This window comes from Marmota marmota, unplaced genomic scaffold (assembly GCF_001458135.2).
Source record: "Marmota marmota marmota unplaced genomic scaffold, marMar, whole genome shotgun sequence".
NCBI classification, from domain to species: Eukaryota; Metazoa; Chordata; class Mammalia; order Rodentia; family Sciuridae; genus Marmota; species Marmota marmota.
The window spans coordinates 12,163,012-12,177,810 of record NW_025999942.1 but is presented as its reverse complement, the minus strand read 5'-3'; the positions used below and the strand labels follow the sequence as shown (position 1 = coordinate 12,177,810).

Sequence of the window (14,799 nt, the reverse complement as noted above, 5' to 3'; positions counted from 1 at the left end):
AACTCACTCCCCTCCCACGCGACACATGCTTTCCTACTACTCCATGGGGATTAGTTTTCAACATGAATTTGGAGGGGATACCAACCCTCAAGGGATACTGACCCTCAAAATGTAGCACATAATGGCTTCCAAGGTCATTCAAATCGTCATAGATGGTAGATCTCCTTTTTTTCAGTCTAATACTATTTCACAAGCAGGCATTTTAAAAATGAATAATAGTACATACACTTTCAACAACTTTTCTCTTTCCTATCACAACAATCTCTTTTTTTTTCTTTTTAAGGAGAGAGAGAGAGAGAGAGAGAGAGAGAGAGAGAGAGAATTTTTTAATATTTATTTTTTAGTTCTCAGCGGACACAACATCTTTGTTTGTATGTGGTGCTGAGGATCGAACCCGGGCCACACGCATGCCAGGCGAGCACGCTACCGCGTGAGCCACATCCCCAGCCCCTATCACAACAATCTCAAGCCCTTCCTGGCAACGAGAGCTGTCAGAGCATAATGGACCAGCAGAGCTCTCTGCAAGGATGGATGGCCATTCTCTTTTCCTATGCCCACTGCACCCACAGGTGGTAACTGCACCCACACGTGGCTACTGAGCCCTTAAATGCTATGAAGACAGCTGGAGTTACTGATTTTAATTTGCTTGGATTTGATTCTTGTGGCCCCCTGTGGGGAGTGGCTACTGTACTGGAAGGTGCTGTGTTGGGCAAAAGGAAAATGGTTGCCCTCTCTGCAGCCTGGGAGAACCGCTCCACCAGGCTGCCCTGTGCTCTCCCCACACATGGGAGGGAAGCTGCCTGCATCCCAGGCCTTGAGCGGGGCCAGCACTGCCCCAGGCCATCCAGGCTGGAGCTGCAGGACTGAACTGGGAGATTGGTGCAGGGTTTGGGTGGTCACCTGGCCTGGATGGCGGTGGACAGCTGACCTCCATTGTGTGGGGACTTTGTTCTCTCTGTGCCTTTTCTCCTGTGCTTGGACTGGGCAGCTCCTTTGCCATTTGTACCCATAGAGGGGGCTCTCCACTCTCCTGCCTCTTCACCTTAACTGGCTGTTCTCTTTGTACCTTGCAGGGAAATTGGCTTCTTACTGAGGATTTTCATTTTCTCAGGTACCCTCCAGTTTATCAGTTTGAAAACGCCTGTGGTCAGTTAGGTTTGGAGTTGGTGCCTGTGTCTAGATTGCTGTACTCTCTCTCTCTCTCTCTTTTTTTTTTTTTAAAAAGAGAGAGTGAGAGGATTTTTTTTTAATATTTATTTTTCAGTTCTTGGCAGAAACAACATCTTTGTTTTGTATGTGGTGCTGAGGATCGAACCCGGGCCGCACGCATGCCAGGTGAGTGTGCTACCACTTGAGCCACATCCCCAGCCCCTGCTGTACTTTCTTGAAGGGAGCTTTGGAAGCTCAAGGGATGCAGTTGTTTTTCTTTCAAGTGTACATTGGCTGTTCTCATGGACAAGTCACAAACCCCTAGATTCTGGTTTCTGACCTTACTTTACTTTGGTTGGTTTTGATTTTTCCACATCTGAAATGAATTTTATTTTTTCAGAATGCATCATTACAAACAGAGAAATGGGGATTTTTTTGGGGGGGGTCAGTTTTCACTATGATCACAGGATCTGCTCAGGATTCTGGAGCTACATCTGCACATGAACCCTTTGCACCTTGGAACCCATTGCACCCTTATTTCACTCTTGGGGATCTTTCACAGAACGTGCTGAGTAAGAGCAGCCAGGAGAGAACATAAATGAACTCATGCTGGAAAGAAGCCCTGTGAATATAAGTGGTATGGGAAAGCCTCTACTTGTCACGCTTACCTGCACAGACACAAAAATTCTCCTAACGGGGAGCAGCCCTGTGAATGTAAGCAGGGTGGGAAAGCCTCCACCTGTCTGCCCACCCTCACAGACAAAAGGAATCATGATGGACAGAAGCCCTGTGAGTGTGAACAATGTGGGAAAGCCTTCACTTTTACAGCTACATTCTTCAACATCAAAACATTCATATTGGAGAGAAGTTCTGTTAATAAAGAAAATGTGAAATGCCTTCCATTATTCCACTTCACTTTTCAACCTGAAACTAGTTCTATTGGAGAACAGTGCATTGAATGGAAAACTTGACAAATCGTGTAATATCTTGTCACCTTCAAATACACAAAAGGACTCCTTGAAAAGCTGAGCATGAAGAAAGTAAAATCCATATATATATAAAATCATTCAGTATTCTCTGTTGTCTTCAAAGCATTTCATTCACCAGAAACATGCATTCAGGTGAATGCATGTTTTATTTTCCTTTCTGTACATGAATATACTTCTTTTTTTGTGTGAGTGGGGGTTCGCTGATTTTTTTAAATATTTATTTATTTTTTTAGTTTTCAGTGGACACAACATCTTTGTTTGTAGGTGGTGCTGAGGATCGAACCCCGGGCAGCACGCATGCCAGGTGAGCTCGCTACCGCTTGAGCCACACCCCCAACCCATGAATATACTTCTAATGATGAAATAGCCTATGAATGTAAGGAATGTGGAAAAGCTTCCAGTTTTCTCAGTTCCTTTGAAAGACTCAAAAATGATTCACAAAGTTAAAAAAACCCCATGTAAGTAAACATTATACAGGCTTCTGGGGTTCAAATTCTCTTCATAGGTCACTCAGTCTTCCATTGCTGTGTCAGAACAAAAGGTAAAGTCACCCTAAGGGAGGAAAGATGATCAGGGGTTTCCTGTCCGTAATTGGGCACCTCTGTTGTCTGAGGTGACTTACAACATCACGCTGGGTGAACAGAGCAGAGCAGCCTACACCAGGGCAGCAGAAAGGAGATAAAGAGGGAGAGGAATGGGCCAGCAATCAGATACAGATGGCTGTTTTTGTTTCAGCTCACTGTTTTCATGTCTTCTAAGTACAATAGGCAACTGTAAATTGGGTTGAAATAATGTGATTTATTTTCTTAAAGTTGTTACAAGTAATAAAACCTAAATGCAGCTATGTCTGAGTTAAAATACTAAACTTTTAACTATAATAAGTTTGGAATTTACTCATTCTGTTTTTTTAAAATTTTGTAAAAACAAATATATTCATAACTATTGTCTCATGTGTCCTTTTCCATGTTAAAAATTGTTGTGAGGGAGCATATGGTTCTAGCATTTATGCAATATGTATTTTTAAATTATTATTTTTTTGGGGGGTGGGGGTACCAGGGATTGAACTTGGGATCACTCAACCACTGAGCCACATCCTCAGACCTATTTTGTATTTTATATAGAGACAGGGTCTCACTGAGTTGCTTAGCGCCTCGCCATTGCTGACGCTGGCTTTGAATTTGTGATCCACCTGCTTCAGCCTCCCTACTGGGATTACAGGCACGCGCCATCATGCCTGGCCTTTAAATTATTATTATATGGAAAACCCTTCACATTTTACTAATTTCCTCTCTTCACTACAACTAAGAGTGGTGATTTTATAATGTGTATATATATATTTTTTTCTATACATACTACATAATAAAGATATGGTTAAAAGCATGAAAATAAAACTTGTCAAGAAAAAAAGAATAACCAATTTATAATTTTTTTATAGCATGGATGTAAAAATAAAAGAAAGCAGCAGGTAAGCAGTAAGCAGAAGAGATGAGTAAAAGTATCTGTAAGGTGAACATGTTTTGTAAGGAAAGTTGCAGTTGATAATGATGTGGTTTTTTTTTAATGGTGCTATTAAGGTGAGATTGCAATAAATCACCAAGTCAGTCTTAAAGCAGGAGATGGAAACTTTATTTACCAGTTTGTGCTCTAGATTCACCAGCTGGCGGGCCAAGGAGTAGTCTACAAATCTATGCCCTTCAACCCCCTCTCAGGGTTTGAGTATGCCTTTTATAGTCTAAAATCTTATTAATCACAAGTGGCTGTTGCTATGATTCAAAACCATAAACAAAAGATGAGATATAAAATCATAAGCAGAAGAGGGAGTGTGTCAAAACATCCCTAGTTGAGTACAAGTTAAAGAATGGTTACTAACATCTAGACAATCAATCTCTGATAGGGTACCTTGTAAGAATTGCCACTTTCTGTTGCCAGACATGCTATGCTAAGCAACTATTGATAGGTACAGAGGCAGGGCTTTCCCATGAGAGAATCAGTTTTTACATGATGTGGAGTCAACAGTGCTGGGATGGAACCCTTATACATGCTAGGCAAGCACTCAATCAACTGAGTTACATCCCCAACCCACAATGTTTTTGTAACAATCATGTGTGGTAGAAAAAAATTTGCTCTTAAAATAAAGTGATGGATTGTTCCTGGATGGGCAGAAGGTAGTACAGGGCAAAACTGCTGTCATAAGCACCAAGTTCTAGGTCTAAACAGGTCCTGAAACTTCAGAGGAAGTTTCAAAGCATTTATGCAACATGAATTTTGTAAGAGGAATTTTGTGAGTTTCCTAGTTGACTCTATGTTAAAATCATTTCTAGATCATTTTCTAAAAAATATCTAATTCACTGTATTAAAGTGACAAAGTTTTCTTAACTTCTTGACCTAGTGTTAGGGAAAAACAATTGAAAAAGTTTATTTAGTTTGGGTATACATAAATATATATTTTAAATTCTGAACCTGTTTCTTTAAATGTCCAACCATGTCCTGCACTGCAGTTTTACAGTTTAGAGCAATATTTTCCTTCAGTGTAGCCTAATTGATTTTTCTTGGCATTGTTCAGGGTATGGAGAATTTTAATCTATTTTTTTTCTTTTTTTCATACTGGAGATTGAACTCAGTGGCACTTGACCACTGAGCCACATCCCTAGCCCTATTTTATATGGAGGGTTTGCTGTCAATACCCATAACTGAGACCTGGGAAGGAAACAGAGGCCCAGTGTGGGCAGGCAAGACAGAATAGGTAGCCCCCATGTCCACAGGAAGGTTATAGACTTACCCGCTACCTGGAGTGTTACCCTGGGCTCAGCGAGGGTGATGGGGGTCCTTGAGTCCGGGCTTCTTCAGTCTTCTGCAAACTCCAATAGTTCAAGAGCAGGGACCGCCTGGCTGGTCATACCTCTGCGTGGAGGCATTGAGGAAGGGCCAGCCATGGGGCAGTCACTCTCCCAATGTCCTGTCTGCTTACAGGTGGGGCATGGCCTGGAGGGGGGCCATGGGGTTGGGCATTGGCAAGCCCAGTGACCTTTGCATCTACATTTGTAGCAAGCCCCTGGCGGAGAGGAATGCTGGCTCCCCCATGAAGCTTCCCCTGGAGCCTTAGGCCTCAGGGCCACTGCCAAGGCCTGTGTTTGAAGAGTTACCTTTTTCTGTAATGGAACCTGCTTGGCTAGTTCAGTTGATTCCTCCCAGGCATTATAGACCTTAAAGGCCATTTTCACCAGATCTCAGATGGGGTCTGAGGGTCCTCCTCAGCTCATTTGAGCTGTTTTCTAATATCAGGGGTTGATTGAGTAATGAAATGGGTTGCTAACACTGTAGCCCCAGAGGGAGACTCAGGATCCAGCTTAGTATATTTGGTGAGGGCTTCTGTAATACAGTTGAGAAGTCAGGCTGGATTCTCACCTGGATCCTGGGTGATTTCTCTCAGCTTATCAAAGTTAACCACCTTATTGGAAACCACGTGCAGGCCCACTATAAGACATTGGACCATGCGAACACAGTGACGGTGACCTTGTTGACCATCTTGGTGGTCCCAGTTGGGTTTGGTTAGGGGAACAGCTGCTTCACCTGTGGGGAGAGTCATATCTGTTAGATGATCAGCATGTTTTTGTGCAGCCTGCTGGATGCGGGCTTGCTCATTGGGGGTAAGGGTGGAGGGCAGAATGATGTAGCCATCATGCCAGGTAAGATCCTAAGTCTGGAAGAAGTATCAGAATTCCCTTAGTATAAGTAGAAGAATCAGCAGAGAAGGACCCAAGACACTTTTCAATCTGGGAGAGATCTTGAAGTGAGAATGGAAAGTGTACTCGACCATCCCTTCGGCTCCAGCCACTTCCCTGAGAGGACAAAGAAGCTTTGAGTTAGCTGGTAAGAGGGCCTGGTGGGACTGGGTGTGGGCACTGACAGGAGAAGAGAGGAGGGGTGGGGTGACGGGAAGGGTTGTATCAGTAGAAGAGGTGGGTGAAGGAGTCAGGGCTGCAGGAGAGGAGGAGGGAGAGGAGGGGGAGGGATGATGAGGAGGGTCCTGGAGTGGGGGAGGAGAAGCTGTGGTAGCAGGAGGAGGGGGANATTTATTAGGCATCACTAAGGTTTAGGAAAGGGTTGTTATCGGGTCAGGGAAAACCAGACATGTGGGAGTTGAGGAGGGAGAGGGTTGGTCTAGGTAGGGAGGGGGAAGACAGGAAGGTGGGGCTGTGAGCATCTCAGATGGATCTGAGAATGAGGAAGGGGGTATGGGAGAACAATGGGAAGGGGTTAGGGATTTCCCCTAGCCAGGAAGACTTGAACTGTAGAACAGATAGATCAGAGGGTGGGACGGCAGCAAATATCCCAAAAAGCCTGACATAAGGGACTTATGCCCACTTCCCTGTCTGGTGCCAAAAATTGTCCAAATCAGTGAGGATTTGAAAATCAAAAGTTCCTTCTGAGGGCCATTGTGACCCACTGTCTAAGTCACACTGGGGCCAGGCCACAGTGGAGTAAAAGACCAGGTGGTTAAGGCGTAGGCCTTTAGTGAAAATTTGAATATAGATAACTCAAGGGAGTTTGGGGTTCTGAGGACTTGGTGTTTCCCATGACCTTCCTGCACCCTCTGGCATGGGTGGGAACAGAAAATGACGTCCCAAATTCTGATCACACTCACCCAATGGGTAAGGGCTGGGTGGGGCTTGAGGTGACCCTACAACCCAGTGGGGGCCCACAGGAGTACTGGGGACATCTCCACAGTTCCCAGGCCCTTGAGCGGAACAGATGGGGGTCTATGGCACTGAGGACGGAGAGGGGCTGGAGGGTCAGCGAAATGAGAGAACTTACCCACTCCTGTTGGCCTGGATGAAGGGAGAAGAAAAGAAAGAGCAGCTTAGGAATTTCCTGGTTCATTTGAAGGAAAGAGTAGACCTCAACCCCTATGAGGGAGGCTCAAAAAGCCCTCCTGGTTTTTGGCACCAGATGTGTGGTCAGGCACCGCTGACCAAAAGGAGGCAAATTAAAAGCAGCTGAACAAGGCTTTATTGAGATTCACTCCCTGGCGAGACCTTCCAGTCCAACAGAGCGGGTCCAGGAGAATTGCACCCAGGTTCAGATGGATTGGAATTTTATTGGGTTTAGGGCAGGAAGGGAGGGCTTGGGACAGGAAAGGGAGGTTTTTAGAGTCCCTTATCCTCCTGGGGTTGGTGGGGGGGATATTGCTGAGATCCGTGTCCTTCCAGAATTGGCCAGAGACCCTGCTGATTGACAGGTGGCTAGGAGGCGCCATCACTCCTTGTCTGTCGGCACCTGATTGGGTTGCCTGGTGCTTTGTTCCTTAGCCACCTCAAACCAACCAACACTGGCTATGACAGTTCTTGCTTTATAATTGTCTTATCTCAATTATAAAAATCTTATATTTATAATCTATATATTTTTACTAATCTATAACCTATAACTTACACTCTTGATGTATTTGTCAGTTCACACTACAACATTTCCAGATACCAACCACTGACCCTAGACTCCCTCCCATTTTGTCCCGTAAAACAGACTCCAAATTCTTAAGCATTAAAATCGACTACTTCACTGATTGATAGAACAAGCTTCAAATTCCTGGGTGCCCAAAGAAAGTTGATATGCTCACTAGACACCTCTCAGGATAGCTATATAAGCACAGGCCCTTTCTTTCTGTGGGGGCTCATTTTCCACCAGGACAGTGGGTCCCACCACAGCATCATTCATCCCTGCATCCCCTGCTTCTGTGCATAACTTCATTCCTGAATAAATCACTGAGCTGATTTGTGAAGTTTGCATTCATCCCAGTCTTTTTGTGCTAACAAGTTCTGTTTCCCCAGGTTTTGAAGGTTGAACATGGAAGAAACACTGAGGCAAGCTTAGAAAGCAAGTTTTATTTAAAGAGTAATAAACAAATTTCTCCCAGGAGGAAGAAGGGGCCAGAGCAGGTATCCAAAGAAGCAGGAATGTCCTGCCTCTTTATACATCTTAGATTTTCTTTGTTGTCCTGCCCCCTTCTCCCTTATCTTTCCCCTTCCTTTCCCCTGGTTAGTTGACATAGGAGGCTAGGGTGAACCAAAAGGTGGGAAGTAAATGGGGGGGGGGGGCGCGGGGAGGGCCAAATATGGTGTGATCCACAGATCTTATCAGACCTAAAGTGATAACCTCTGAGCAGGTAGCAGGCCAGGAGGCATAATTAACAGCTCATGCCTGGAGGACACTTCCTGGGTCAGGTTACCTTAGCAACAGGTGGAGCTGGGGGAAGTGCTTTGAAAAGAGGAGGAGAAAAGGGCAGCATTTGATTTCCTTTCCTTTCCACCCAGTTCCCACCTTCTGGGAAGACCGAATTATTGGTACAGACCCAATTATTGGTTATGTACAGACTGTCTTTTGTCCCCAGCTTCAACAAAGAGATATCTCTGGAAAATGGTTCAAGGAGTCCCAGAGGAGAGGGGGATCTCAACTCAGCACAGTGGGGCTGATGGAAAAGAGTGTCAGCAGGAGCCAGACAGAGCCATAGACAGGCTTATTCAGGAAGGCAGATGTTGAACCATGGTGCAAAGATAAGACCACCAACTCCAATTTTTAAATTAAATTAAAGCAAGCTTATATTGAGTACACAAAGAAAGGTGACCAGCAGCTGTCTCTCCCAAAACTGGGCTAGAGATCAGCACCCAGCTATCCAGGTAAAAGGTTTTATAGCACAAAAAATTACAAAGGGGGTGGTCTTGGGAACTTACAGCTAACAGGATTCTGGCAAGCATCATACTAGGGCAGATGGCAGGTTAATGATCTACTGGCTTAACATTTCAAGATAGGGAATAAATCGAGATTCCAACATCAGAATTTATGAGGTACCACAGAAGTTTAATTTTGGGAGGGTTGTTTTCTGGTCAAGGAGAGCCAGGTATTGGTGAGTTCAGAGCATGGGCAGAAATTTCAAACAAGTTTAAACATCAAGTTGTCAGAACAAATAGAAATCTTAGTATTTTATATTAAAACAGAAATGAACTTTTCATAACTTTGTGATGAGATGGCTCCCAATCTTAAGATAGAATTTGTGTGGGTTCATCAGCAGATACACATTGAAGGGAGAATGCAGGCTGCGGAGAGAGTGAGAAACAGCCCTGACTGGGGTAAGGGTCCAATATTTATAAAAAGGCTGTATGATGGGCCAGAATGAAGGCAGATTCTGGGGACAAAAGACAGTCTGTACATAACCAATAATTGGGTCTGCACAATTTCTTGCCAGTTTTCCTGCATGGTGTATTTACCTCATTTTATAAGGGTAAGGGCCAAGGGCAATGGTCAAGGCTTGCAATTGAGTTTTCTGTATCTCAATGGCTTCATTCTGCATTTCAATGTCTTGAGGGTGTTTCTTTTTTTTTTTCTTAAAGAATTTTTTAATTTTTTTTTTTTCGTTTTCGGCGGATATTACATCTTTGTTTGTATGTGGAGCTGAGGATCAAACCCAGGCCGCATGCATGCCAGGCGAGTGCGCTACTGCTTGAGCCACATCCCCAGCCCCGAGGGTGTTTCTAATAGATATGGGAAATGAAAAACTTCCAAAATAATGTAGTCTGAGAAAAAGGAGTAAAAAAAGAAAGTCATGTATTGACAGCTTTCATCTCCCAAGACAAATGCTTTCTAGATGCTAATTGCAGGCCAGAAGGAGTTATCTTATCAGGCCTAAAGTGATAACCTCTGAGCACTTTGATCTCTGGAGTAAGTCCTCTCCAGATGCAGAGCACAGACCCCTGACCCAAAAGCCCAAATTCCTAAGAGCTCACACTGACATGTACAATGATTGATAAGAAAACCCCCAAATTACTGGGTGCCCAAGAGAACTGATATGTTTACTAGGCCATGTAAGGAGCATCTGCCATAGACATGCTGGGACATGCTGGGACTCACTAAGTTGCTGGCCATAAGGAAGAGCAGCCATTGGCATGCTTCTCATGTCTGCTTTCAATTGATAAGGAGCTGTAAGGGGAACTAGCCTTAGGCATGATTAGCAATGATTGGTTTCAATTGATAGGCAGCACAGCTCCATGGAAATATGCAAAGAACATGCCCAATTGCAATTACATCATCTCATTAGACATAACCAGTGACAATGACTTTCACTGGGTGTAATAAGTCATCAGCACACACCACCAACTTGGTATTTAAAGTGCTTGTCCTGCTATGTAGGCACCCCCTCCTCCACAGAAAATTTTAACTAAGCTTCTCCAGAAATCTTCACCATAATTGATCTTAGGACTATTAGCAGAAGAGTCTCTACAAAAGAATTCAATGTAGGTAAACTTCCTATTTTCCCGTTGCTCTGTTTTACTTGGCCACTGATCTGGAAGAAATCCAGGTGCAGAATGCCACTTTACTAGTTTTTCACAAACATTTATCCAGTACAGTAGTTTTTAGAAGTGTGTTTGCAAATGCAAAATGTGATAATAAAAAGACAAATCCTTTAACAAGGCCTCTGGCCTTGAGCTGGAGCTTCACGAGATGTCTATATTTCTAAGATGAGAGAAGTTACTAATTGGGCTCCATGGTAACAGCTGGCAGCGGGAGGAAAGAAAGGGGAGAAGCAGCTCTCTCCTTCTCAGATGTTGTCCTTGAAGGGTTAACTTGCCCAGAACGGTGAAAGAAAAAGCTGATTTTATGTGAACTTCTGCAGACTGTGAACTTCTGAGCCCCTCCCCTTACATTCTGGGTATAAATTTCCCAAACTACCTGACCTTGGGGTCCAGGGGATTAATTGATTACAGCAAAAGCTGTACCCTCTGAACCTGGCTGCAGCCAAATAAACTGTTTTCTGCTACATTTGGTGCCTTGCCTTATCTGTCCCTACAACAGCCACACTGAAGAGTTTTGCTTTGATGACATCACTGAGACTGGCTGCCTCATTTTCATCCCCAGATCTAGGAAATGGTGTTCCTTGATATCCAATCATCAGCTGGAGATTACCACCAGACAACAACATCTTCTGCTCTTCCTCTAAGAGAAGTCACAAGGCATCGGAGGTACTTTGGGGCTTGTGGTTGCCCTAGGATCCTGTGATTTGCTTGTACTGTTTAATTGCCCTAGTATGGTGTGATTTGCTTATAGTGTTTAACTAGTGTGTGTTGATGGTTAGTTGGGGTGCCCCAGCATACCCAACAATTTTTGTATTAATTGTTTATATTAGATATTGAGCAATTTATAATTGCTCAGCCCCTCACCATTGCTGAGGCTGGCTTTGACCTCTTGATCGACTTGCATTCAAAGACAGTCTGCCTCTGAATAATTATCAATAGCGCTGCTCGTGATAGTCACCTCATAGGATAACCTATATAAGCCCAGGGCCTTTCTTTGTTCGGGGGGGGGCTCATTTTCCACCAGGAAAGTGGGTCCCAGGGCATCATCCCTGCATCCCCTTGTTCCTGCATGAAACTTCATTCCTGAATGGAGAGCTGAGCTGACTTGTCAAGTCTGAGTTCATTCCAGTCTTTTTTGCGCTAACAGTTTCCTTCAAGATTGCTTATTTCTCTCAATGTATTCTGAATCCCAATCTCAACTTGAGTGCATTTTGGCACATCAGTTCATCTCTGTTGGTCAGGTGGTGGTGAAAAGTAGTTTTGAAATGAGTGTAGATTCCCCACTTTGCCAAATTTTTTTCGGATTTTTTTTTTTTTTTTTTTTTTTTGTACTGGGGATTGAACTCAAGGGCACTTGCCTACTGAGCCACATCCTGAGCCCTTTTTTAGTATTTTATTTAGAGACAGGGTCTCACTGAATTGCTCAGCCCCTCACCATTGCTGAGGCTGGCTTTGACCTCTTGATCCTCTTGCCTCAGCCTCCCCAGACACATTTTGGGTTCTTGTGTTGCAAATTTTGAAGAATAAAATCCATGAAAAAAAAAATCCAAAGACAATCACTGACGGGAAGTGTTAAAGGAGCTGGTTTAAGTAACAAGAAATAGAACTTCCGCCGTTCAGGAGGGGGCCTGATAGCAGAAAAACTCATTTAGTTTGTGAGCTTAGAAGTTTATATACGGTTCTGGGCAGAGAATGGAACAAAATCTTTCCAAAGTGGTTATTGAAAAAGTATTCTGGGGGAATGTGGGGAAGGGAGGGGAGAAGAGGAAACAACTTAGAACATAATTTTCCTATGTGGGTATGAGAAAAATGTATTTGGACATATATATTTTATATGTCCAAATACATTCCACTGTCATGTGTGGCCACTAAGAACAAATTTTTTAAAAAAAGAAGAATGCGTCCTGGGCTTCATCCTCACCTTCCTTCTATTTTCTGGATTTGGGACAAAGGAGCTGGCTGGAGACGTTCCCGCCAGTGAACTTCAGGGACTATGAAAACCACTCTTGTCGCCTGCTTGTCGCCTCACACCCAGCTCTCCCCTCCAGCTGCGTTTTCAACATCCTGTCATTTTACATTTAACGCAAAAACTGTATTCTGAAAATGGATCACCGGACTTTCTATTTCGTAAGCAGCGACACTCGCTGGTCCTATTTAGTCACCACCTTCTATGCCAGGCCAACACGAGGGCTTCCCGCCAAGGTCAGGCTCCAACAAAGCCCTGAAGTCCTGCCTGAAAAGGCCTGGGCCACGTGCCGGTCGCTCGGGCTGACTTCAGCCAGGGATAGGATGGCATCACTGTCACTCAGCAGTGCTTGTGCTCGTCCAGGGGGGGCGCAGGGTGGAACTGTCCAATCAGGTGTGCAGGGGAGAGGAAGGGCGGGCTTCTGCAAACTCGCAGGCTTGTCTTTCTCAACCTCATCTGCTCTTTCCTCCTCCGGTTGGGCGTCCACTGCCCACCAGTCCCAGGTGAGTCCGCGCTGCCTGTGTCCCGCGAGTCCCGAGACGTCCCTCGGGAGAACGGCGGGTCACTCCGAAGGCCCCAAATGGTGAGTGTGCGGAGAAGACAGCGTGACCAGTCAGCACGAGCCCGGGGGACCTGGAGTGCGGGGAGCTGCTGCGTGGGGCTGGTCCCTGGCGTCCTATCCCTTCCCGGTTGGCGACATCTCTAGGTAGGTCCTGCAGCCGTTCCCAGACTGTGTGGTGAGCACGTCGCGGAAATGAGGGCGAGGACCTGAGATCTGGAAGCAGGGAGCGTTAGTGGCTCCAGGTGCCTGAGGGACAACCCGGCAGTCTGAGCCTCGAGCTCAGCAGGCCTTTCCTGTTATACATCAACAAGTTCGGAGTACATGGAGGCCGAGGAGTTGGTGCAGTTCTATTGGAGGATGCATTTTACAGTCCTTGTTTGGGCTGGAGCTTGTCCTCAACCTAGGGACCCTTAGCTCATACAGTTAGGGACTTTTACTGCACTAAGACCAAAGGGGAGTTCTTCAGTCACAGTTCCTTTGTTCCCTGCTTTCGCTGCAGAGGTTCTTCACGATCCTGAGGTTAAAATGTCCCCTCCCAGAGCTGCTGTTGACAAGTGCTACACCATAGCCTGTGATCTCTCAAGCTGCCAGGTTTCTATTGTGACCTATTCTAAGCCCAGGAGAGTGTCAAGGGATCCCCAGGTGTATCCTCAGTGTGGCAGTGGTGACCCAGTGGGGTCCCATTGTCCCTGATTTCTCTTAAGGAATGACCTGCACTCCTCAAAGACACATGCATCCTAATGTGCACCAAGCAGGGTCTCAAATCAGTTTACCATTCTGGAGCCTCGCTTCCTTCAGAACTGGCAGCAAACCCCTACAATTACAGTTCTCTCCCAGCATTCCCAGAGGCCAACTGCACTACGTGAGAAATAGAAAGTCCAGGGCTTCATTTTCAGAATACAGTATTTATCCTTCAATGTAAAATTGGGATGAAGAAAGGCAGCCTGAGGGGAAGCAGTAGAAGGAAACGTTCCAAGCAGTTGACACACAACAGCACCACAGCCTGTGGATGGGCAGATCAAAGTCCATGCACCTGACCAGCCTCTGATAAATGGGATGTTCCAGGAGCAGTTCAGACCAGAGAGGTCTGAAGAAAAGAAAAACCTTTCTTTTAGAAAGAAACCTTTCTTTTTAGAAATAGCAACTGGGTAAAGAGGAACTGGGTCTGTGCCAAATTCATTCACCCCAAGAAGACCTTCCTGCCACAGAGAACAGAGGGAGGTGTGGCAAGAAAAGATGCATTTCTTTAACCCAATGGGAGACAGTAAAACCTAGCTGACATTCAGAGGACACTGGCGGCCCCAAGTCCTCAGCTAATGAGGAAGGGGTGGGGGAGGGGCCTTCTGCCCTGGGGATGAAATGCTGATTGTCACAGCTGTGGCTGTGCCACATCTTGCAAATGCCTCGCTTCCTGCTCTACCGCATATTGCAGAGCATAGTTTGGGTTTGCACAGGTGAGCATGTGTCTCACACTCACCAGGGCACTGTGGGTGTCAACATTTGTTCCCAAGGCTGCATTCATGTGGAGAGTGCCCTCTGGATGGGCTCAGAGCTGTGAAGGAAGAACAGTTATCCTAAATAGCAGGGGAAACTGACCCCAGCAAGGTGGAGCAAAACCCTACAAAGCTCTTCAGCAGCAGGAGGGGGGTGGGAGGATGTGCCTGGTGACAGGTGACTGACCTGAAGCTGAAGTGTGACCTCTCTGTGTCCAGTGGTGCTGACCTTCCTGGGTTTATTTTTTTTTAAATTAATTGTAAAATGTAACTTATTAGTAGAGATGAAAGATTAGAA

The 14,799-nt window shown here is 45.2% G+C and overlaps 1 protein-coding gene across 1 annotated transcript in view; it reads left to right on the top strand.

Annotated features, from left to right (window-relative positions):
• The first annotated feature begins 5,742 nt into the window (after positions 1–5,742).
• LOC107153297 (zinc finger protein 14) overlaps positions 5,743–14,799 on the top strand; it is a 37,099-nt gene continuing 28,042 nt past the window's right edge. The window contains exons 1-2 of the mRNA XM_048801246.1: positions 5,743–5,824; positions 12,944–13,029. Coding sequence (XP_048657203.1) covers positions 5,743–5,824; positions 12,944–13,029 — 168 coding nt within the window. The remainder of the gene's footprint in view (positions 5,825–12,943; positions 13,030–14,799) is intronic.